We start from the raw sequence: 25,618 nt of genomic DNA on the forward strand, positions 1-25,618 counted from the left end.
TCCCCATCTAGGTATATTTAGTTAAAACATGTCATTAATTGTCCACTGCATTATTTTGATAATTTCGTGTCCAAGGGGGGGATTGGTTTATTTAGGAGCCAGGCAGTGTAGCTGCAGGGACCCTATTGTATTTGCCTATGTTATTATTATTCTTCATCGTCCACTAAAGTCTAACTTCTCGTGGACAACACATCAGCGAAAATTGTCATAAAGGATAGATGTAGTGTGATTTCTTTCAGAATTTTATTTCAGAAATTGGATTTTTGGAAAATGTTTAATTCTGTTCTCTGAAACCAACACTACATTACCCACAATCCAACGCAAGCTCCACCAATCGGAGACATCGCTGTTGGCAAACATACCTAGCCCCTGCCGAGGATACATTAGATCTTCAGACTGTCATTCACAAACTCAGTGACCAGATTGTCATTAAGATTGAGCGACAATGCATCAAAATGTTTTACAATACAAAGTATTGTCACCAGCTGTCTCTTTAATTTGTTGAATATATTATGAGACTCTTGATCACTTAGGCCACTCATCCACACTTTAAAGAGCAGACCATCAGTATATGATGCAACTTCTATTGTTGTATCCTTTGTTTCAGTGTATACTTTAATCAACAACGATATTTCATGGGCTATTGCATATACCACACGTTCAGTGTTTTATGATGACACATAGTCTATTTGTAAAACCAAACGTCAGTTGTTGTTAATTAGCTCAGTGAGATAGAGGATGTTGTTTGGTGTCAGAAGTTACAAGTTCAATCCTCAACTGATGCAAAATGAACATTGGAATGTCAACTTTCTTGTTGTCTTCATATTCTCTTGCTCATTGCTCCAAAACTTGCCTGAAATTGCCTGGCCACGCCTCACTGTGCAAAACAACTTTAGGTGTGGTTTGAGTTTGGCAAGGTTTATTTAACTCAAGTTAAAGTTTTAAATAAGTCCTATTTTGATACCAACCAAGCAGCAAGTTTAAGTTAATGTACGGACAAGGCGCTGGTCCGAAATTTATCTGCACAACAAGTTTATCAGAAATGTATAATAACTTTAATTTCTAATTGGAACAAGAGAATTGCAAATGTTTTTGCTGATGGAATTGTACCCTAACTCCTACGTTATGCTGAGTTCCAGTCTCCCCTCTACCCAAAAGTAAATGTGGACATCTGTAACCTCTGCATTGTGCTGAAGTTCCACTAACAAAGGAACAAAGTGACTCTTGAGCCAAAGACCATCAAGGAAAGGCGTCTATGGAGTGCCAGTCTACCCAGTCTCCTCTACACTCTACTGGACTGATCGGACAAAGGACACTCCTATGCTAGGGAGTGTGAGTGTTAAGGATCAGACGGGTGGTAAAGGACATTCCTATGGATGCCATCAGACGAGTGGCAGAGGATTAGACGGTGACCATCAGACGGGGGAGGAGGAAAACAGCAGGACCTCAACGGACATCGCGAGGAGGCAGAAAAACATGTCCGTGAGAATGACGTTTCTTAATGAATAATCACTAATATATACATATTGTCATTAGTTATCTGTAACAGGACGAAGCAGATTATTTATCTGTCAATGTGTGAATTTTTGTTTGTTTTGTTTCACAGTCTTAAAAGTGTTTAACTGTCTTATGTTTCAAGAAAAAGAAAAAATAATAGTTAAGGACTGTGTGACTAACATGTGGGTTTCCTCTCCACATGTGTTCGAGAAACTCTCTCTCGTGAGATGGCTTGGCTGTGGGGTTCTGGACGAGGCAGTGGAGACTGGCGCCAACTGTCCAATGAAAATTGAGGACAAAGACGCAGGACTCCGCTCCCTACTCCTACCTACAGACAAAGCTAATGTTTTCTGAATAACAAACACAATTCTTTTGAAAATTGACTGGGTTTTTGAGTTAGCATCTATTGTCTGAAGTTATTGTTTAATGTTAATTGTTGTTTTATTGACATTTTTGAGTTAAGCTAGAAGCCAACTGTGATGTTACTGGTTTTGAGGGAAATTAATCCCTCAGACGGGGGTCTGTTGTGGGTTTCTCTGTCTCTAGTTTCAGTGATCTCATTCGCTGTCATATAAAAGCTATATCGGGCTTAAGTGTCTCTAATACTGTGTATATTTAGCTACGGCCAAAGGTGATACAGTTGAGGAAAGGTCAGGGGTTTCTCAATTCACTTGGTCAGCGAAGAACCGTCAATAGCAGCTGTAGGATTGGGCAATCAGAAAGTAGATATGGATAAGTTCCCTAGCAGAGTCTAATCTTGAACGGGTTTTGTGCCAATCATCGCTCCTCACCATAATTAAAGAATGGTCAGCTGACAGCCTATATTAAGCCTCTACACTGAACAGTATAAAAGTAAGAACCACTGGACTGGGGCGGTGCGCTTTACCTCGTAACTCATGAAGGCTTAAACTATCTTACGCTGGCTTTAGCTTAGCTTAGCATGTTAGCATGCTATCTCCACCTGTTGTCTACAGTACATCTGCTCATCTGTTTACGGTACGTTATATTGTCTAATCCTGTTACGTAACTATGTTAAACTAAGCTATGTGTGTCAAATCAATATTGATCCAAAGCCCAAAGCTTTGATACTGTATGTTTTTGATACATGCTTATGATGATGAATAAAACAACAGAAAGATTATTCTCTTCTCAGCATTCATTGACCAGTAAGGTTAATCAAGGTGATCCAACATCAATTCCTTACACAAACATAAAAAAAACATGAATATTTTGAACAGTTTATAGGGGACCACGTCTTTTAGAAAAAGAGAGAAGGTCGTGTGGGCTACATATTTTCTATAGCCTACTCGTTCAGTGCTTAAAATTCATTTTTCAAACTGGGGGGGAATTCCCCCCTATGTTTCTCAGATCGAGGGGATTTGGAGACTTTTGGGGGGGGGCTACTTACTTGAGTTTACTCACACGTCTTGTGAAGTCTTAAAGGGGAACGCCGCTGTCATAGCAAGTTTAGCTCAAATGTCGCATTGTCCTCAATGAAACCGATCGGTACACACCAACATTTAATCGATACATGCAGTAGTAGGCTAGCTCCTTTTTCCTCTGTGCACGCACCCCCTTTATAATGGAGGTCTATGGGCCTCTGCTTACACATCAGGTGTAAGCAGAGGCCCATATAACTATGATAAACATGCATTTTCAAGGAAGCGCAGGGTGTGATCTTACCGGTGCCATTATGCTGTCATGTGAAATATATCGCATTCTCAAACCGAATATTGAAACAAAAGCTCCATTTGAGCCAGATCTATTTCGCCGAATGCACTACACCATACCGTTTGCACTGTAAACTTCCGCCGCACGTTGTAGAGAGCACTTTGAAATCGAGAGTTTAACATGTTTTTTTGAATGACTTTTCACGGTGCCCACTCACATCCATTGTATGACCTAAACGGTGGTCGAGCAATTATCAACTTTCTCAAAAGTGCTAGTTTTGTCAACTTTTTGATCTGAACCATTGTATATGATCATAAGAAACCTTAAAACAGGGCTAAATATGATTTTTCCCTTTACTACTCCTTTAAGTTTCGACCCCTGTGTTAGGCTTGCTCAATACATTGTTAATTTGATTTGATTTGATTTATTAATGGATTTAAAAACACAGACAGGAATCCAAAGGATAACATGAGAAAGAGAAAACCCTTATTTCCATCATGGTCCCAGGGACTGTAAGGCCACAGCAAAGACAAACATGACAAACATACATTTAAAACATTAGAAAAGCTACCCTATAGCTAAAACTGTAAATCCTATAATTACCAAAAAATAATTGAATTCCTAGTATATAGGGGCAATTCCTCTACCCTGTCCATGAGCCACTTCCTGACTGTTTTCTTGAAGCCGTGGCGGCTCAAGCTCTGCTTGACGGAGATGGGCAGCTTATTCCAATCCTGGGCTCCAGAGTAAGCGAGGGTGCACAGGCCTAGTTTGGAACGGAGGGAAGGAGGCTTAAGGTTAGCTGTGCTAGCTCTGGTTCTGTGGCTATGGGAGTCGCTGACCGGGGTGAAGTAGTTCTGAAGGTAGCGGGGGGACCTATGGTTGATTATATTGTGCACTACATTGAGTCTGAGCTGAGTAAGCCTCTACAGGAAGCCAGTTTAGCTCTTGGTAGTGTCTCCTCCCTATGTGGGTGCGGGGGCCAAGACCCAATACCACCCTTGCTAACTTGTTTTGAGAGACCTGCAGTTTCTTTTTCATGGTCCCTGTCAGGCCCTCGAACCAAGCCACGCTACCGTAATCGAAGTGGCAGAGTACTAGGCTATTTGCTAGTAGCCTGAGGCTGACTCTGTCTAGGAGGCTAGCTTTCCTAGCTAGGTATCTGGTGCGGGCGTTGACTTTGCCCAGTACTTGGGAGCCCATAGCTTCTCCATCTAGACTCCCGTCTAACATGCAGCCTAGATATCTAACTGTTTTTTGCTGTTTTAGGGTGACAGGACCTAGCTGGATATTGAGCTCTCAAGCTTTCCTAAGCTTGGGCTTGGAGCCCAGTAATATTGCTTCTGTCTTACCTAGGTGTAGAGAAAGTCTGTTGTCCGAAAGCCATCTGCTGACTCCTGCAAGTTCTTCTCCTAGAAGCTGTTCTAATGTGCTCTGGTCCTTGTGTGAGACTAGCAGGGCAGAGTCGTCTGCAAATAAAAACAAGTTACATGAGCATGCTGCTGACATGTCATTTATGTACAGTAGAAATAGGAGAGGCCCTAGCACGCTTCCTTATGGGACCCCACAAACTATCGGCTTGGCCTCCGACAAAGTGCCAATGACCTCTACCTGTTGGACCCTATCAGAGAGGTAGGAAGAGAACCATGTGGTCACTGACTCAGACATGCCCAAGGCCTTAAGCTTGTGGAGTAGAATGTTATGGTTTACTGTGTCAAAAGCCTTCTGGAGGTCCAGAAGGACTAGCCCACACAGATTTCCTGAGTCTATCTCCCTCTTGATACTGTCGGTAAGATAGATGAGGCATGTGTCAGTGGAGTAGGAATGCCTAAAGCCAGATTGAAGATCATACAGAAGGCTGCTAACATAATCCTGGACTTGTTCTTGGACTATCTTCTCTAGGACTTTCAAGAGCGTACTTAGGATTGAGACTGGCCTATAATTGCTGGGATCAGATTTGGTCCCTTTTTTATAGATGGGGATGACAGCATTTTTAAAGTCGGTGGGGACCTTACCTAGCTCCAGGGAGAGGTTGATTATGTGGGTTACTGATGGAGCTATAACTCCGTCTGCATCCCTCAGAAACCTGGCACTGATGCCATCTACACCTGTGGCCTTCTTGATATTAAGCCCCCCCAGCATTGCAGCCACTTTGGTTACTGACACCTTGCTTAAGGAGAATGAGTTAGCCTTGATCCCTCGTTGACTATAGTAGTTGGAGACAAAGTCCTCACCAAACTGTTCTGTCTCAGAAGGTAGGTTGGAGAAAAACTTACTTGCTACCGAGGTAAAGAAGTTATATAAATATTGTGGCTACATTCTTTTTGTCAAACTCCATTCCTTTTTCTGTGGACAGGCCTATGTTGGACTCTTTGGTTTGTATCGCCCCCACAGCCTAGCAGCTTGAGGGCTTTCCACAGTTTAGTCGTGTCATTGCTATTCTCCTTGATGGTATCTGCAAAATAGTCCCTCTTAGCTATCCTGATCCTTTCCTGAGTCTGGTTCCTGAGGCTTTTGAAATGATCAAAATCAGCCTGCTCGTGAGTATGATTAAACTTGGCTAGGGCCGAGTCCCTCAGTTTAATGCTTTCCCCTATGGTGTGGTCAAACCATGGGTTTGAATGCTGTTTCACTCTGGTTTGTCTAGGGGGGGCTGCAGAGTTGATGGTTTTCAAGAACAGAGCTTTAAAAGTGCCCCATGCTTGGTCTACCTCATTGGCGATGAGAACTTGGGACCAATTCACCTGCTCTAGCTGGGATCTCAAAATGTCCCCTGAGTAATTCTTGAGGGATCTGGCACAGATAGTTTTGTGACCAGTGAAAACCTTTCTCTGTAATGATACCATACTCTATGATCCCACTCTTGGGGATGTTTATTTTGTCTGAAACTAGGACTAAACAATAGTAGTCTTGGATACATCAGTTACCCGAGTATGCTCTGAGATCAATTGCTTCAGACTGAACTGTTTACAGAAATGAGTATAAGCTTTGTCGGTTGGAATAGAGGGGTTTGTGACATCGGTGTTAAAATCACCCATCAGTATACACTCTTTCTCATCCCCTCCCCAGGATGACAAAACAGTCTCAAGGCTCTCATAAAAAGAGTCAGGGGGCCTGTAGCAAATTCCAAACAGAATTGGCTTGGAGTGGGGCAGGTAAATGTCAAAGAAATTCGATTTCTTAATAATTCGATTTCTTAATCATTTCTAAATAATTTGACCGTTGTTGCCTCCTTGAAATTCTGTTCCACACAAAGTTTATGCATTTGAAATATACTGTACTGCAGTGTAAACAACGATTTTTGAGTGACAGTTGATTCCATGTCCAGTGTATGAAGTCTGAAAAATAATCCAGTAGGCTAGAATTTTTCTGCTCTTCCCTGCTCATGTAATATCAGTGCATTTCTATGGGCAGGACTAATGTTAACAAACAGCCGATGTGTAAACATGCTTCCTGGCTGTACAAGTGATTAATCTGTCTTGTTTTGTCCTGGAATTTGGTCAGATGTGTCACTATAATAATAGTAATCATACTGTAACATCCCAGGGACTCCACAGAAAATCAGGCAACTAATACAATTAGGTAAAGATTTCAACCCCTATCCCTTGTGGCTCCGTTCTGAAGGGGCACCACCCAGTCGAGGGCACTCCAAAACTAGGGGCTAGGGCTAAGGGGGTGTATTGGGATTGGGCCTTATCAGCACTCAAAAGCTCGAAAACTTTGCTTCCTGGAGCGGTGGGCTGTAGGCCTAGTAGGCTAGTACTGTAGTAGCCTAAACACTGATTAGTGAAGTAGGGGAGTAGGCTATTGAGTGCTGTGCCATAAGGGGGTGTATTTTATCGTTCTGTCATTCCTCTTCGTGGTGTTTGGCCATTGTTGTCATATAATGGCTGTGTAGTTTATTTAGTGTGTACCTAAAAGCTTGCTTGTTTCGGCCTAAATATTGCCCTCTCATTCGCTCGCTGTCAAATTCTTGGCCTTTGTTGACATGTTAAAAAACATCAGTCGCCTAGGCTCCTGTAGCTTTCCTGTATGTTTTTTACATATAAAAATGCCACTGCTCAGCGCCCTTCTGGTGCTGTGAAACCTCCCATCAGGGCATGCTTTGAAAGCGCACCCCCCAAAAAAATTGTGCGCGCTGCATGCATGTTTTATTGGTCCTGGCTTACCTGGTTCTAGGACCCACCAGACGCCACTGGTTATCAAAAGTTTTGACTTCTCATTAAAAAATAAAACTCGAACGCTGTTGTTTTGCGCTGTGCTCAGAGGGTGGGAGATATATTAGACCAGTGAGATGTCCAGGCCCTCTGCCCTGGTGTGTGGCAGCTGTTAGTGTCAGAGGGGAAGCCTCGTTCAGACTGCATGATTGCCATCTCTGAGGGATCTCTATTAGATGATGGTCATTTGGAGCTGTAAACCTCCGCACACCGCAGCGTGGATGAATTTCGCTGAGGTTTACAGCGTGAAGAGATGGTTGTTGTATGTTCGGTGAAAGTAGTACTGTTTACAAGTTAGCTTTTGTTTCGAAATGCAGAGGCGAAAGGACCTATGGTGTTTACAGGATGACTTCAGAGCTTGGTAAGCATAAACCATGTAATTCCTGAACTTGAAATCCACGTATATCATACCTTTTAGAGTTTTTCGAGTGTGCTCATAGCAACGAGCCAGGGCACGTGCGCCAACGTTATTGACTCAGAACTCTATACTGCACAAAACAGAAATATTTTAACCTGTACTAGTCAGATACATGCCAGGGAAACCAGGAATAGGGCTACACATGGAATTCAGTGTACTTATCCTTTAACAGAATAATAACAGACAAATGCTGTTTTCTCTGTAGACTTCAAAGATCTTTTAAATTTTCACGAACAAATCTAACATTCTTTCCATTAAATGCACCTTTAACAACAATATACAGTACCAGACAATGATAACACTTACACATAATATATACAGTTTTAAAGTACATCTCAGACATACAGTGATAGGGTGGACAAACCATCACAGAATGGCTTCAACTGCTCGTTGCTAATCAACAAAACAATTCTTGCTTCTTACTACTGTACTGAAACAAAACAAAAGGACACATTGCTAGACACATTTACTGTAATAACATCAAATAATAAATAATACTATATGTTGTCACTTGGCCAGGGGGGTCAGAGGTTAAACTGTCAGTCAGACAGTGGCTGTCTCCTTGTTGGTTGTCATGTCTGTGGGAAGGAGGTTGGCCAGCTGCTGTTTCAGAGGGTTCTCTTTTGGCCTGAGCAGGTCAAGAGGAACACACACACACAAACACACACACACACACACACACACACAGAATGTATCAAGCTTTCACCTCAGAAACTCTATCAAAATAATAACTTTTAAGTATCAACGCAAAATGTCATGTTAAATCTCTTGTGTTTGACTCTGACCTGTAGGGGAACTCAATGTCGTTGATGGTTTCAGGAAGAGGAACTCCTTTGGTCTCAGGAAGCAGCAGGACCAGTCCTCCTGCTATGAACGCCAGGGTGCCTGTGTGACACGCATGCACACACACACACACACACACACACACACACACACACACACACACACACACACACACACACACACACACACACACACACACACACAATAAAGTATTAGTGAAAGCACACAATATACAGATGTGCTACTCTAAAAGATTGTATATGTCCAGACCAGAGAGCAGTCTGGACCTCTTGTGTTCCTCCATAATGTGCTAAATAGGAAAGGTGCTATAAAACATTTACTACCTGTCTATAACGCGTCTATTACACGTCCATTACAGGAGTGTTGATAACTCACCAAAGATAATGAGGGGCAATTCCAGCCAGATGACAGCCAGTCTGTATAGCAGGAACGGAGCCACGATGCCTCCAACATCACACAGAGTTGAACACACTGACACTCCCAGGTTCCTACATACATAAACACACACACACACACACAAACACACACACACACACACACACACACACACACGAGCATTTGTGACTGACTGGTATTTGAACTAGGTCCCCCTACACTGTGTTAGCTCTTTGAGCCAAAGCCTTACCATCGGCATGAGTTATTGAACCACCAACCACCATCGTTAAAAGACATCAATGGACCTTTCTGTACCTGACGAACGTGGGATAAAGCTCTGTGTTGACAAACACCACCATCTCGAAGGTCATGGTGATGCCCAGCCTGCCGATACACGCCACTGCCGTCCTGAACCAGAACATACCTGAGAAGGAGGTGGAATAATCACTTCAAACACTTTTACCAAATCAGACTATTGACATACGATGATACAGATTCTTTGCATTCAAGTGTCTATCCCTCCCTATCTTGTCATCTGTGGATCCACGGTGTCTCCTCCACAGACTCACTCTCAGGTATGAATGCGGTGACGAAGCAAGCAACTCCGGCCACGATGTTGGCGCTGGCGAAGGGGAGGCGTCGTCCGATGCGGTCGATGGTGAAGAGGATGAGGAAGGCGGCGGGGAACTCCACCAGGCCCGAGATCAGGAAGTCGATGTAGACGTTTCCTCCCAGGATGCCCAGCCTCATGATCAGGCCCTGGTAAACCACGGCGCTGGTGAACCTAGGGAGAGGAACGTACGGTATAAGGTCTGGACAGGAAGGAACACATGACCACAAATGGTCTGAAAAAGGCAGGTAGACCAAGGAGCAACCAGCATTACAAACGACAAGGCTTGTTTGTACAGCACTGACTGGGTTTAGTTCAATATTTACAGCGAGCTTTGTGTTCTGGGTTCTCTCACCAGTTGAAACTGAGGATGAACGTATGCCTCCTCATATTAGGAGTTCTGATCAGGTCCATGAGGGAGGCGGTAGAGGTCTCCGCATTGTCATCTCTCATTGTCTGGAAGATACAGAAACATATGTAGCCTACAGTAAGTCTAAATAGACCATGGTTCTGATTCTATTGGCAGTTAGAATGGCTGTGACTGTAGTTTGACTGAGTGTCTAATGACTGTAGTTTCACTGACTGTCCCCTCTGGAGATGTCTTTCACCTCTATGTTCTTGGAGAGTGGCTTGTTGTTCTCCTTGGCCATTGCCTCAGTGATCTCCACGGCTCTTTTGGACTTGCCCTGAGAGAGGAGCCATCTGGGAGACTCTGGGATAAACCTGGAAGAGAAGACTCACAAGGTCAATGTGTGTGTGTGTGTGTGTGTGTGTGTGTGCAAGGGCGCATTTTGGTTTTTGGTTCTGAGCTTTGGTGGGGACATTAAATGTGAGCGCGCAAGCCTGATTTTTTTGCACTATATAAAATAAAAAAGCATAGGCCTATATTTGACATACAGTCAGATCTGATTATCCTGATGGCTGGTCCCCCTGATGATCATGCATCTGGCCCACATGTGCACTTTCTGCATACAAATTAATAACAACCGATAGGGTTCAAAAAAGTACCTAAACATTACATGTCTGGTTTGTTTACTAATGTTATGCAATTCAGTAGGCAAGTGTGTCTCGCCATGGCTCAAATCTTGCCGCAGTTGCAATATAGGCAAGTTGTCCCATATTGAAAAATAAAATGCACTTTCAATACTGAATCAATACCAGAAGCGAGGAATTTCCCGTATTTATGTGCACGGAACTGTAGTGTTGACGGAGGCTCTGAGCTTTTTAGCCGCGTTAGTAAGAAACGGCAAGCCAGTCCTATTAGCGATATTGGTCTAGGCTATAAGCGGGACTAGTATATAAGGAAATGGGTTATTGCTGGGGACAATTCAGTAGTCTCTGAATAATGATGGGAACATGTCCCCAGCGCCCCCCCTAAATTCTACACCTGTGTGTGTGTGTGTGTGTGTGTGTGTGTGTGTGTGTGTGTGTCTCCATATCTCACCAGTAGTATGACAGAAAGAGGAAGTAGGGCAGGGTGATGGCCACCTGTACCCAGCGCCAGTCTGTGACGAAGTAGGCTATGAGGGGCAGGATGAGGATGCCCACACTAAAGAACATCTGGTAGAGCACCCCAACAGTCCTCCGGTATTCTGTACCCACAATCTCTGTGACTGAGGACAGAGAAGACAGCTTAGAGTTAACTACAGTGAGTGTGTGTGTGTATGTGTGTGTGTGTGTGTGAGCAGGTAGGGCCCCCACTTAGACAGGGCCCCCTCTGAGTGTAAAAAAAAAAAAAGAAGTAAAAGCCGATGAGTGACCCCAGTCACCAGATGTCACCAAAATGTACCATTTACAGTAATGTTTCTTTTTTCAAAAGTTCTCCCTGGGGGAGCCACCGGATCACCCTAGTGTTGGATTTCCTCAAGAGAAAATTCACTTATGGCTCCACAAATCCTAGAGCCAGCCGTGTGTGTGTGTGTGTGTGTGTGTGTGTGTGTGTGTGTGTGTGTGTGTGTGTGTGTGTGTGTGCGTGCGTGCGCATGCGTTTGTGCATGTGTCTATAGTACTGTATATCTTACTGAGGACATATCCAGCCACCCAGCCTCCCTTCACTCCAAAGCCGTACAGCGTTCTGAAGACCAGCAGGGAGGCGTAGTTAGGAGCCACCGCCACCAGGATCCCGGAAACCCCATTAAACAGGCAAGACACCAGGAAGCTAATCTTCCTGCCAAACCTGAGAGAGAGAGAGAGAGAGAGAGAGACAGACAGACAGACACAGAGAGAAATCAGAGCTGTGCCAAAAGATCTTTTAGGATGTGCCCTGATGTGTACTTGTGGTTTGGTCCTTAAGTAGGGCATTTTTTTTACATATTATGAAAGTGTAAATTGTACGCTTTCAAATGATGTGTCATGCATTGAAATCTGCAAATATTTGAAGAAGATATGCTTCTGTGAATTTTGGTACACCGGAAATCACTAAGCTGAGAAAAAGTGCCTCAAAGATTCAGAGCTGTTCACATTTACACACACTTTGCCTACTTTGTTGACCAAATATAATTATTTAGTCATCCTAAAACAGTTATTAGTTGTATTGATTACGTTCTTCGCAACTTCAATTTTCGTAATATGAAAAAAAAAGATAGAAAATCATATATATATATATATATATATATACACACAGTATTTTGCAATTTTGAGAACTGCCGACATAAGGACCAAACCACCAGTGGCTGTCATATAGTCCTACTGTATATCTGTCAACCTGCTGTAGCCTCACCTGTCAGCCAAGTAGCCAATAGCGATGGAGCCCACCAGGAAGCCAATGTTGAGTGTGGCCTGGTACATGTCCACCAACCAGGCGTCTCCACATACCAGGTCAAACTGGAACCAGCAGAGATACCATGAGATTTAACAGCTTATATTTCTATGTTTCTTCTGAAATGGCATCTTTACAGGTTGAAAGGGGTGAAGGTTAAAGGTAACATTTTTATTTTTAACATACTTATTGTAAAAAATCAAATAAAAAACATCCACAGAACTTTTAGAAAGGTGTGGAATTAAAATATTTCTTTTCCCCAAAAATATGTATTGTTTATGAATTTATCATTTCAAATATTTTGACGGGTCTGAAATTAATTGTTTATCTCCGTCTGAGATGTCTGAGGTTTGGTTCCCACCTCTAACAAGTGACTTGTGAGCCAATAGTATTATGACATTGGTACCACACGGTATATCGGGAGCGATCAAGAGTCCTAATACTATTGGCTCACAAGACAATTTTTTTAAAACATTTTTATGATTAGTCTACATCGAAATCTTGACTATTGCACCTTTAAGAGTGAAAATTCAAAGCTCTCACCTCAGTGACAAAGGACTGGCGTCCCTCGTAATCGTAATCCCAGCCATCCTTGCAGGAGGTCATGGGAGTTCTGCCGAGGTCCAGCTCCTTATCGTGGCAGCTGAGGCCCGTAGAGTTCCAGTCAAGATCGTACCTCTCACACTGGCTGTGGACCATCACCCCTGAAGAGTTCACCAGGGGGACCGTCAGCCTGCCAGAGGAAGGAAGGGGCAGGCGGCACTTGAAGCATGATGTAGAACTGTTCTCTCCAAGACAACATTTAAAAGTGACCATAGATGATATCAGTATGACACATACAGTATAGGCATCGTCCCTACCTACGTGTTTCCGACAGGTCCCATCCGCAGCTCTGTCTGAGGTCCGTCACCTTTGGGTCCCGGCACCAGTGCTCCGGAGTGAAACCCTGGAACACGATGCCCACGTACACACCGGCCCATGGCATGGACACCATGCAGAACAAGAGAAAGATACGTTTCTGGCATCGTCCAAAGTTCCCCACCTCCTCCAGGATCTCATCGAATGTGGTCATGGCGGCAGTTGTAGGACTCTCTCAGGTGTCTGTTGTGTGTGTGTCTCTCTCTCTGGATGTCGATGGCGTGTCTTTTGTGTGTCTCAGGTGTGTGCTATAACAAACTATAACGTACGTGTGTGTGTGTATGTGTGAGAGTGCTGTCTCCCTCTGTCTCTAAGGTGGTGTGTAAGGGTACAAGGGGATCTGTCCAGGGTTTATAACCGGCTGGACAGAGCAAAGGTCTGGACTTTGACCTTAGTCCCATAAGACCAGTGGAGCGTTGAAACACGTTTGGTACTAGTCACAGACGTCAAATAGGGAAATTTAGTGTGGTCAGAATGTTAGAATGAACCAGTCCAGACTCACACACACACACACACACACACACACACACATACATTTTTGAAATCCATTGCTAACCGCACTAACCATTAATTCAACACACATAATTGGTCAGTACCCACAAGACATCAGACAGGTTCACAATTCATCATCACCGGGAGTCGAGTGAGATTTGTTCATTACTTTTCTGTTTGCAACTTTCTGTTAGCTCAGTAATAAGCCCTCTGGTCTTGATGGGTACTCTACGTTCATTCAGTAAGGTTCGTCGTGATCACTTGGCAGGCTGTCGCTGGCACCTCTCTCTGCCCACCCTGAAGCTTTCATGTGCTCCAAGCCATTGAGAGAGTGATTAATCATCAATCCTTGGCTCTCTTCCAGGAATCTGCCAGATTCCTGTCTCTGTCTCACAGGGATCTGTCTGACGATTGCCTAAGCCTAATAACCATGCTGGTCTCTCACTACTGAGAAGATATGGTTATCAGAAAACTGGGTTCAATACACCTACTGTATCAGTGTGTTGAAGGTGAACACCTCCATGTGGTTTAATTCTTACAGATTTAAAGTACTGTACATTATTCGGCACATACTTAGTCATATGTTCACTTGGTATAGTTTGTTATTTTTTCATTTCCTGCATGGTTAAATAAAATAAAAAAGTATTTTTTTTAACTACTGTACATCAAAAGTACTGTACATACAGTACATACAAGGTGCCGTATCATTATTTATATTTACTTTGACAGTGTAAAGAGAGATGTAATTTAGGATCAAATCAAGTTATGTGTTTCAGCCAGGTGAAGTATTCCTTTAGTAAAGTCAAATTAAGACGAAAGAACAAGAGTGAACAGCGGATCTCTTTTTTATTCAAACAATGCAATATTCTTTACATCATTTTAAATAGGAAAACAGACAGGAAGCGGCGAAACGTGTTTGTGAATAAAGCAACACTGACAAGAACATTAACCACCTCCCTAAGTACCAGCTTAAACAGACGATTTCCTGCCACATGACCACCTCACCCCTGTCACATGACCCATGACATCAGGGACATATCGGACCAATAAGAGGAGTTTTGGTGCTTACAGCAGAGACAGACAACACTCGGCACGTAATCATCTATCTTCAATCAACTAATTAATCTCCCTTGACGAGGGGAAGCAAGCAGCTATTGTACTGTATGTGGTGAAGTTGCTGTTATCTGCGATCAGCCGAGATTCCCTACTTCCTGTCCTGACTCTATATCAGAGTCTAGGGTCATCTTGACTATTACTAGCCAGCAGGGCCCATCCAGGAGTGGCCCCCTAACAAAGTGCCTTACAAAGCTCCTCAGTCTCTCCTTGAGGGACCACACGCATGCATGCACGCACACACGCACGCACACACGCACACACTCACACACCCCTCTGGACTTAAATGTTTGCCTTAAAGTTATATTATGGTGTCAACCATTCTCAATTCATGATGCGGGAACCCAGGCTAAAGAAAGGAGAGCAAACAGCAGTGATACATACTGTCGTTTTACATCATGGCACAACGTAAACCTATACAATTGCTTTAGGACCTCTAACTGCAAAACATATGTTGAAGCCTCGTCTTCACTTGTGGAGGGCCACTTTGGCAAAACTCCATCTATTGTGAACACAAATATATACCCTGAATGGAGAACCATTGTTTTTGGATTAAGTAGCTATACGGCCAACTGTTCGCTAACTGAATGAACGTTAGCTTTCAACACTGAAACACTGCCACCATGGCCAACATGTCTTGAGGTCTGGTGAGGGGTAGTGTGGCCAGGTGAGTTCCCCACCTCACAAGTTTGCCTTTTTCATTGGCTGTTTCGTACCATCATTCCATGTCCAGATCCTACATCCTGTGCATAGTGCATCGTTTCAGCTAAACACACAGGGTGTAGAGTCCAGTGGTTGGTTTGTAATTGGGCTTCTCTCCTAACTGGGAGATATGTTTGGGGCAGGTTAACTGCTTGTATGAGCGTATGTTAATTGGTGTAGCGGAATTTGCCAACAGATATATGGAAAGATGAGGCTACCTCTCAATGAATCAACACATTTTCCCCAGAGATGTAATCACACACTCACAGCTTATACAGAGAACAGGTCTGAGAAAAGAAGCATTCACATGGACGAACAGCGTACCTATAGGTTCTGTGGTACCCATCACCCTATACCGGTCATCTGGGAGGGCTAGCTCATGCATTTTGCCACAAAAAAAAGGGTCAGTTTCATCTATACCGAAAACATCCCTTCTTCAAATGAACTAACGTCGAAACTGACAAGGCAACAACTAGAAGCAGAGATCATCTCTAACAGGTACTGTAGCGACGCATGTCTGGGGGCTGGTGGCGGTGAGAAAAACGACATCATGGTCATCACATTGATTGTTGTTGGATAAATATGGCTTAGGAGTGCGGAACTCCTAATTGATAACAGGATACGACCTAGAACTGACAGAGGTGCACTGGTGTGGTGTGAGCATCTCTGACTGAAGTCCCTGTCTTGATATAAGTTAGAATCCGTGTCCTCGTGGACGGTCCGCTCACACTAAGGCTTTGTTCTGTTCCCCCGTCCCCATCGTTCCACAGAGCAAAATCTTGGTTCAAATTAAATACAAAATAAACACAACAAAACACGTGAATTAACGATTTTCAGAGAAGAAGTAAGTCACCAAATAAAGTCCATATATAACATTACCTATGTACATCCACCAATCAGCAGAATCAGATCAATAAAAAAAAGGAAAAAAAAGAAAAAATTCATTGCTGAAAACAGCGTTTATCATCAGGAAGGCATCGAGATTTTTCTTTCAGGGGGAGAAGAAAGCAAACTGAGCCCTGTGGCTTCTGTAGCCAGCTAAGCGCACAGCATCATCATCACCATTCCCTTTAGAAACAACACTGACCCAGAGAGCTGCACAAAACACTGCTGTTGTTGTTGTTGTTGTTGTTGCTGCTGCTGAGTCGGCGACATTCAGAGAGAAGAAGAGAGAGTAGTTCAGTGGGACAGAGTTGGAGGAGGAGGAGGAGGAGGAAGTGACCTCACACTCTCAGCAGGTCCTCGTCGCTGTCGTCGTCCTCTCGTTTCCTGTGGGCTCTGTCGCGGCGCGGCGGCTGGGGCTGCCTGAAGCCCCGGCTCCTCCTCTTCTGGCTGTCGTCCAGCAGGCCGACCAGGTCCTCGTCGCTCTCCTCCCGCAGCAGGGCGCCGCGCGGCCCGGAGGAGGTCAGGGGTCGGGAGTGCGGGGAGTGGGGGGGGCGCCGGGCGCCGCCGCCGCCTAGCACGCGCACGCCGGGCACGCTCAGGACCTCGTCCTCGCTGTCGTCGTCCTCTTCCTGGCCGTCCAGCGAGAAGGAGCGCAGGGCGTCGGCGTTGACGCGCTTGGTGGTGATGTGGCCGTTCTCCTGGACGCCCTTGGCGCCACGCATACGCGCCGGGGCCTCCATCTCCTCCATCAGCCACTCCATCTCCTCCTCCCCGCCCTCGTCATCCATGTTCACCTGGTGGGGGGGGGGGGAGGGGGGAGTGAACCGCCAGACACGCACAGATACAGCAACCGTCTGATAACGCACGGACAGCCAGTGAATGAAAATGTACATCATGTGCCATACATCTCCGCAGAACTCTATCGATTTACCGCTGCCGTAGTGGAAGTCGACCGTGACATACCATAACGACCATGACAGTCGTCGCTGCGTGACCGGCCTAGCTTTCTAGGAGTGTCACATCCCTACCTTTGAGTATTTGTAGGCCACAGGGTTCCCTCTCCGGCAGCAACCTGTAACCTTCTGGATGACCAGCTCCCTGGAAGCACACACACGTGCACACGCACACACACACACACGCACACATACACACATGCGCGTGCACACACACACACGCGCAAGTTGCGTCTCAATTCTCGAACCTTTCCCCTGGAGTGTCAATGTTGACCCACTCTCATGCAGAGATTTAGAAGCGTGGGTTTAAGGCAAACAGATGACTGACCTCTGGGCCAAATTGTTATGCAAGGGCAGAAATTAGGCTGTCCACCGCTGTATTTCATGAACATTTACTGAACCAGGTTTAGACCCACTGAGATTAAAATCTCCTTTTCAAGATTCGACCGAGCCAAGAATGGCAGCTGTACAAACACTTTCATACAGTCCACACTCCGATCAGCTCAGCTCAAAAGCCCATGAGTGCCATGTTTTCTAGTTAGAAAGACCGGTAAATAACAGGGAAGTGTACCCAGAATGGCCTTATAGATAAAAGCATACCAATGACAAAGCCGACGTTCTGACAGAGCCAATTGACTTTGGCATAAAATACATAGTGATGAGTGAGGGCTACAGTTTGTAACAAACCTGTAAACAAGCATGTATAATGAGGGGCCTCTCGGCGAGGGGGGGGGGGGGGCGTTTCCTTACCTCCTCTCTCTCTTGTGGAGCAGCAGGACCAGCAGACAGATGGTCAGAACGACCAGCAGCACGCTGAGGACCGCCCCCACCGCCTGGCTCCGCCCAGACAGGGGGTGCTCGTCCGCCGCCGCCTCCTCCTCCCTCTGTTTGGAGGGGTCCACGGAGCTGCGCGCGCACACACACACACACACACACACACACACACACACACACGGGAGAGTGAGTTAACATCACACACATCGAGGTAACGTGTGTGAGTGCGTGCATATGCCGTATGCGTGTATGTATATCTGCACGTGTGTTTGTATGCGTGTGTGTTTGGGATGCGACGGTCCAGTCTGCCCACAGTTCAATACATACTTCGGTTTTTGGGTGCGTAAGGAGAACAAACATGCTACTATTTCTTCTAAGTCTTTCTTTATTTTGCTTTACTTATGGAACTTTTCCATTCAGACAGATTCCAGAATATGCCTGGTGTGTATTGTATAATATATTTTTTTAAATAAAGATATTAAAAACACTTCCATATGTAAAAAATCTAAATAATAAACACTTTACAAATAAGAAAGTGTCACTTAGCCTTCACTACTGGTATAAGTAGTCGATTTGCAAAACGTGACAACGCATCGCAATGAAAGATGGCTGTGCCCAGTCAAAACAGGCCTATTGGAGAAATTAAGAAAGTTGATTTTGTCTTTAGGCTATATAAACATTGTCTTGCACTTTTTATCTATCGAACCACATTTCTCACTTGCAATAAGATGAATATAATTTTCGCTATTCCTAATTATCAGGAAGAGACATCTCTCTCGCCTGCTCAGTCTGTCTGCCTCGCACACACACGCGCACCAGGAAAGCCTGCTGTGAGTGGAGGGAATGACACGCACCAAAGTTTGCCGACCGTGCTCGTTGCTACAAGTGCAACCAGTCTTTTGCGGGACGAAATCCTGTGTGATTATTTACTCGTGGGGAGAGGCTTTCTCCAATTCAGCAGTAAGAAATGTGTGGAAAGTAGTAACCTGACCTAAAACTGCAATTCACAAGTGTCCATTGAACCTTGGATGGCATACCATACGGTACAATATTATACAGAGAACCGTGGTATCCCTAGTGTGTGTGTGTGTGTGTGTCGGTGTTAAGTCACTGAGTGCAGGTGAGTGTGTAAACACATGTATGTGCCTGTGTGTGTGTGAGAGCATGTGCCTGCATGCGTGTGTGTTTGTGCCTGTGTGTGTGTGTGTGTGATGTGTGTGAGCATGTGTGCGTGTTCAGCCACTCACATCAGTCCACAGACGGTGGCCGTGTGCCAGCTGAACAGGTACTCGCAGCCGTCCGTCTCCAGCATGAACTCTGGGATGCCCTCGCCGGCCGAGGGGTTGCAGTGAAACAAGATGGTGGACGACATCTTCTTAGATTTGTCCCGCCCACAAATGGACTCTGACGGCACCAGCACCTCTAGGCTGCCACCTGATAGGAGGACGAGGTGGCAAACAACACGTCAATCAAAACACTTCAATAAAGTCTAAAGAAATATCTAGCATGACATTTTTACAGTACAAGTTCTGTATAAGTTAGTAGTACTAGGGTAATACTGTGTAGTACTATGGTAGTACCTTTGATGTAGTACTTGGCCTTGCTGGAGGAGCCGATCTTGCGGAGGTAGTCCCCGTTGATCTTCACCTGGCAGATGTTGGCTCCCAGACACTTGGAGAAGGAGGAGTTGGTGATGCCAGACAGCTGGATGTCATAGATGTAGCTGTCCCCATTAGAGCGTATGTCCCCTGAAGCCTGGTGGAATCTGGGTGGGTGGGGGGTGGAGAGGGAGGGAGAGGGAGAGAGAGAGCGAGAGAGACAAGAGGGGGTGAAGGCAGGAAGAGTGTTTAGAGGTGTTTACACTGTACGCAGTCTCATGCTGTAGTTTGGACCGACCACTTTTAAACAAACAACTTTTAAACTGACCACACTGGGAATGTACATGGTTACGTTCTTGACGGGAAAAAAAATGAAAGCTTAATAAACTGACATATTTACAGTCGTAGAGACAAAATGAAAAGGCTGTCACACTGTAACGCTGAGATAGTGAAACAAGCGCGTTCTTTTTGAACTGTGATGAGCGTGCATTGTCGAGAAATAACGCACACCCCTCGAGATCACAGGACTCCCCCTCTAAACAGAGAATCGAGTATTCACCCAGGCCATGGTATATGTAGTGTATAACTGTAGTATATACCTGGCGTACAGGTATATGTAGTGTATAACTAGTATATACCTGGTGTATACAGCTCCAAGGCTGATGCTGTCTCCAGTGTCGGGGACCCTGATGGTCCCGTTGACCATCTCAGCCTCATGTTGCTTCACTGCACATGCAGCGCGAGTCTCCCAGCCCAGCACGAACTCACATGTCGTCTTGTCAAAGCTGCTCACACACACACACACACACACACACGCACACGGAAAGAGAAAGGGGAAGGGGGAGTATGGTCAGAACATGAGGGTCGCCAAATGAAGCCATGAAGGTGGAGAAACTTTAACAGGTATAAACCAAACAGAATGTTCCTCACTTCTCCGTAATTAGTTAGGCATCATCTCAACCTGAACACTCAGTAACTTTCAACGCGTTGTCAGCTGGGAACACATCGACAGAGTCGGAACAGCCGTACGTTTCGCCGGTTCCTGGCCTCCGGTATCCTGACCCTCGACCCCTAAATGCAACCCGTCTCACCTGACCAGTTTGGGGTGTCCCATGGTGGATCCGCAGGTCAGCTGGACTACGGTCTTGGCCTTGACGCCCGTCCCGCAAACTTCATCTCCCTGGGTGTAGTTCACCTGCAGCGTGCTATCTGGGGAGGCTTGGGGGGAGGAGGGGGGGCATTAGATTTCCTTAAACACTACAGATAGGACACTATCGATGTCAAACGTTGTCCCGAAACACAACCGATCACACAAAGGTAGCGTAGTCCAGTTCCTCCCTTGTTGCCATGGTATAGGTGCTACGTAGACCCTATGATAAGGATGTGAGGTATGGGAACGGGCAGGTACGGTAGCGCTGTGGTGGTGGTGGAGTTGGGGGGGGGGGTCTAACTGGCAGGGCCTCTACCCACCAGAGAAGCCCATGCTCTGGGTGTAGACGCGTCCCAGGGTCTGGGTCTGACCCTGGCTGGTCCTCCTGCAGACTGTGGCCCCCGCGGGGCAGTCTGGCAGACCCCCGTGGATGCCCTGGCAGAGGTTGATGTAGTACCTGGAGGGGACAGACGGGAGAGGGAAGACACGGTCCGCATGAAGCTTCTACTGGTGAGAACTGAGGGATTAGAACGTAGAGAGAAGACTTCCTGGAGTGGAGCAGAGAGAGAGAGAGGTGGAGAGAGAAAGAAAGAAAGAAAGAAAGAAAGAAAGAAAGAAAGAAAGAAAGAAAGAAAGAAAGAAAGAAAGAAAGAAAGAAAGAAAGAAAGAAAGAAAGAGGGCAGGAAGGAGAGAAAGAGAGAGAGAGAGGAGAGAAAGAGAGAGACAGAGGGAAGGAGATGGAGAGAGATAGAGGGAGAGAAAGAGAGAGAGAGAGAGAGAGAGAGAGAGAGAGAGGGGGAGAGGAAAGAGAGACAGATGGAAGGAGATGGAGAGAGATAGAGGGAGAGAAAGAGACAGAGAGTGAGTGAGTGAGTGAGAGAGAGAGAGAGAGATCAGAAGGGAGGGAAAGTGAAAGGACTGAAGGAAGACAGGGGAGTGGCGGTGAGAGGGAGGAAAGAGGTTTCTGCGTTGCCAGAAAAGCAGCACGCAGAACAACACGAGAGAGACGCATCCGTCTAACGCACTGGTCTCCGCCGTGGCTGAACTTCCAGGGCTGGGTGATGGAGGAGAGGGTGCGCAGGTCGTAGGTCTGGTGCCGGCTCACCAGCTGGCAGTCCATCTTGACGGGGGGGCAGACGGCGCTGGTGGGCCACTCGAAGGTCACGGCGCAGCCCCCCGTGCCGCTCAGGTACCTGGGGGCCCCGTGGCCTGCCGACTGGTCACAGGTGAAGAGGATGGACGACTGTCGATTCCCCGAGACTGGAGGGAGGGAGAGCGATAGAGAGACACACACAGTGCAGTCAACATTACTGAACACTACTTTTTTTTTCAACCACCTTCCACCCAAGCGCTAAGCCGGTCCCGCCCAGCTTAGCTTTCCCAGATCGGGTGAGTCGAGGGTTGTTAAACACCCTTTTTATCCAATATGTCCTTCGATGTGACAGAACATGTATTCATCGCTGGCGTCCCCGCCGGCGTGGAATGTACCTTTGGCGCAGAGGCCCCACTTCCTGTCGACGTCGTAGTCGGCGGTGGTGGCGCACCAAGGTTTGCCGTCGGTCCGCCCCTCAGTGGTGCACTCCGTGTAAGACTTCTTCAGGAAGGTGAAGGGGAACACGCACACCTCCTCCGTGTCTGTCACTGGAACACACACACACACACACACACACACACACACACACACACACACACACTCAGTACCAGGGGTCCTTCGAGACTGTAGGCAATAGAGCTGTGGAGGCTAATGGCTAATATAGGACTACTATGTCTAGCTACTGTAGTAATCTTGTTAGTGTGCTAGGGTACAGGGCTAGTGTGTAGTAGAGATGTAACAATGTAGTGAAATTTCAGATCATGGTTATAGTGACCCAAATTATCACGGTTATCAGTATTATCACAGTATGAAAGTTTTATATTTAAAATTAGCAGCACTATGCACGTTTTGTTTGCATGAACATTAAAATAATGTGTCTTGGAGACTGTTGGCTAACTTTGGTTGATGCTGGACAGTCGAATTTTATTGCGGTTTATCATTATACCGCGTGTAGTGTCTAGTGTGTAGGACCGTACCCGGTGGACAGGGGTCTCCTCCCCCGTACTTCATCAGGACGCCCTGCTCCTCGTGGCGGTAGTCCATGTTCATGGCCTGGCGAATGCCGTAGGACGCCGCCGCCCCCCCGCTGGACAGCCGGCACACGGCGCTGCCTTTGCAGGCGGGGTCGGCCACTGAGCCGCACACGTTGATACGGTACGACTCCGGCCCGGCCGCCACCGGCACTGGCACCTCCCCGGACAGGGCCGAGAGGTTGAAGGTGAACTGCAGCTGCGTGTCGATGAGGGAGCAGCCGTTGGTGTGCGTGGCGTCCGGACAGACCAGGGGCGTGGCCCACTCGAACGCGTAGACGCACTCCTGCCTTCGGACCATCCGGGGGGAGCCCTGGGGACAGGCGCGCAGACCGGTTTAGGGAGAGACAGAGGGTGTGTGTGTGTGTCTTTATGTCTGTGTGTGTGTGTGTGTGTGTGTGTACTGACCAGCTCCAGGCCTTTCTGGCAGGTGAAGATGCGTGTCTTTATGTCTGTGTGTGTGTGTGTGTGTGTGTGTGTGTAATGACCAGCTCCAGGACTTTCTGGCAGGTGAAGATGCGTGTCTTTATGTCTGTGTGTGTGTGTGTGTGTGTGTGTGTGTGTGTGTGTGTGTGTGTGTGTGTACTGACCACCTCCAGGCCTTTCTGGCAGGTGAAGATGCGTGTCTTTATGTCTGTGTGTGTGTACTGACCAGCTCCAGGCCTTTCTGGCAGGTGAAGACGCGTGTCTTTATGTCTGTGTGTGTGTGTGTGTGTGTGTGTGTGTACTGACCAGCTCCAGGCCTTTCTGGCAGGTGAAGATGATGGTGGAGGTGTAGTTGAGGGTGGAGTCAAAGGGACAGGGGGTGGAGCTGCTGAAGGTGATTGACACCTCGTTGGTCATGTTGTTGAACTCTGGACTGGAGGAGATTCTACCAATGTCCTGGAGGAGAGAGAGAACAGACGTGTTTAATAATGGGCTGGCCTATACGTGTGTGTGTGTGTGTGTGTGTGTGTATCTAACTGTGTGTGTGTGTGTGTATCTGACTGTGTGTGTGTGTGTGTATCTGACTGTGTGTGTGTGTGTGTGTATCTGACTGTGTGTGTGCGTGAGTGTGTGTGTGTGTGTGTGTGTATCTGACTGTGTGTGTGTGTGTGTGTATGTATCTGACTGTGTGTACAGTATCTGACTGTGTGTACAGTATCTTACTGTGTGTGTGTGTGTATGTGTGTATGTATCTGACTGTGTGTGTGTGTGTGTATCTGACTGTGTGTGTGTGTGTGTGTATCTGACTGTGTGTGTGCGTGAGTGTGTGTGTGTGTGTATCTGATTGTGTGTGTGTGTGTATCTGACTGTGTGTGTATGTGTGTGTGTATCTGACTGTGTGTGTGTGTGTGAGACTCACTATAGGAAGCCCGTCGACAGGGTCCATGCAGACGGCGGCGCCCGGCGGACAGGTGACTCCCGGGATGGGGTTGAGAGGCTGGCACACGTTGATGTAGAAGTCGTCGTCGTCCGAGTCGTCGTCCGTGGCCGTGTAGTACCCCGTCACGTGCACCAGGGGGGTCAGGTCGATCAGGGTGGACCCGTGCAGGACCGAACACTTCACCTGGAGGAGGGGAGGGGGTGACAAGAGGGGTTAGACCGCCACCCGCCACTCTAGTCTGTTGTTTTTCCGTTTTCCTGCTCATAGAAACTGACGCTTTTCTCTGAGGCGAGACGTCTGTTGACGGACAGCCGAGATGCTTCTTTGCTATTGGTTCTCTGACAGACCTGGGCGTGGCCTTAGGGTCCTGCCGGACAGAATACACTTCCAACGTAGAGGGTAGAAGCGGGTCAAGCGCCGCAAAACATGGGCACAGGGGCGGAGCCAGCGCATTACCTTTCAAATCCAGCAGCATTTGAACAACCAATCACGAAGGCCAATCAGCCTCCCTGCACAGCCCGCTACCTGCGCGGGCCAATCATCCTCCGCGTTCATAAAACGAACGCGTTCACATTGGTGCCCGCGTATATCAAAGCTTAAGAGGTTAAGAGATTAAGAGGATAGGAGAACATTTGATGATTAGTCAGGTCGACCTGTTCAAGCACATTCCATTCACCGGCACTGCTGTACAGCCGTTAGAAGCTTGATGACGTGGGGGATCTCCCTGCTGATGTCTGTAGTGACTGTAGACTGTTACTGATTATGTCAGTTGGCTAACCAGCCTACGTAGCTCACGCACCCTACCTACGCAGGTTAGGTACATTATAAATACATCCCCCCCCCCCCTTTCCTCCTCTCCCCAACCCTAAGACCTCCTGTCAGCCCCCCTGACCCTCCTCTTGCTGACTGGCTGTTACCTGCTGTTCGCAGACGAGGGGTGTGTGCCAGGAGAAGAAGTGGGTGCAGGTGTTCTGGTCCGAGTCCACCAGGACGGGGCCGCCGGTCCCCTGGCTGTCCCCGGACGGCGAGCGGCACACGAAGCTGATGACGCTCTTGTGCTTGAGGGCGGGGTTGGCGGCGCAGGCGTCTCCGCCCTCGTAGGTCAGCTCCAGCACCTGGTCCAGGTACGACAGACGGCTGCTCGCCTTGCCGCCGTTCACTGCGCTCTTGGCGTCCTTGATGCACACGCCTGC

General features: G+C 46.8%; 3 protein-coding genes across 3 annotated transcripts in view; 1 reads left to right on the forward strand and 2 right to left on the reverse strand.

Moving 5' to 3' along the window:
- Nucleotides 1-25,618, forward strand: part of trim67 (tripartite motif containing 67) — a gene marked incomplete at both ends in the record, with an annotated part of 298,614 nt that overhangs the window by 162,190 nt on the left and 110,806 nt on the right. The gene's annotated exons all lie outside the window — the stretch shown is intronic.
- Nucleotides 8,347-13,422, reverse strand: LOC311321329 (solute carrier family 22 member 2-like; the record flags this gene model as incomplete). The annotated part of the gene is made up of 12 exons (XM_084453281.1): nucleotides 8,347-8,431; nucleotides 8,589-8,688; nucleotides 8,983-9,095; nucleotides 9,298-9,406; nucleotides 9,552-9,766; nucleotides 9,948-10,048; nucleotides 10,201-10,315; nucleotides 11,037-11,205; nucleotides 11,614-11,768; nucleotides 12,312-12,415; nucleotides 12,894-13,083; nucleotides 13,211-13,422. The coding sequence occupies 12 exons, from the start codon at nucleotides 13,420-13,422 to the stop codon at nucleotides 8,347-8,349; spliced, it is 1,668 nt and encodes a 555-aa protein (XP_084309407.1).
- igf2r (insulin-like growth factor 2 receptor) overlaps nucleotides 14,600-25,618 on the reverse strand; it is a 34,322-nt gene continuing 23,303 nt past the window's right edge. Inside the window, exons 33-46 of the mRNA XM_084453431.1 lie at nucleotides 25,343-25,614; nucleotides 24,405-24,608; nucleotides 23,792-23,941; nucleotides 23,006-23,372; nucleotides 22,424-22,576; nucleotides 21,961-22,195; nucleotides 21,256-21,392; nucleotides 20,877-21,003; nucleotides 20,424-20,570; nucleotides 19,768-19,952; nucleotides 19,435-19,621; nucleotides 18,164-18,319; nucleotides 17,489-17,558; nucleotides 14,600-17,254 (exon numbers count right to left, since the gene is read on the reverse strand). Of these exons, the coding sequence (XP_084309557.1) occupies nucleotides 16,799-17,254; nucleotides 17,489-17,558; nucleotides 18,164-18,319; nucleotides 19,435-19,621; nucleotides 19,768-19,952; nucleotides 20,424-20,570; nucleotides 20,877-21,003; nucleotides 21,256-21,392; nucleotides 21,961-22,195; nucleotides 22,424-22,576; nucleotides 23,006-23,372; nucleotides 23,792-23,941; nucleotides 24,405-24,608; nucleotides 25,343-25,614 (2,846 nt within the window). The 3' untranslated portion in view covers nucleotides 14,600-16,798. The remainder of the gene's footprint in view (nucleotides 17,255-17,488; nucleotides 17,559-18,163; nucleotides 18,320-19,434; nucleotides 19,622-19,767; nucleotides 19,953-20,423; nucleotides 20,571-20,876; nucleotides 21,004-21,255; nucleotides 21,393-21,960; nucleotides 22,196-22,423; nucleotides 22,577-23,005; nucleotides 23,373-23,791; nucleotides 23,942-24,404; nucleotides 24,609-25,342; nucleotides 25,615-25,618) is intronic.

The sequence above is a fragment of the Borostomias antarcticus genome (assembly GCF_949987555.1).
Source record: "Borostomias antarcticus genome assembly, chromosome: 19".
In the NCBI taxonomy this organism is placed as follows: Eukaryota; Metazoa; Chordata; class Actinopteri; order Stomiiformes; family Stomiidae; genus Borostomias; species Borostomias antarcticus.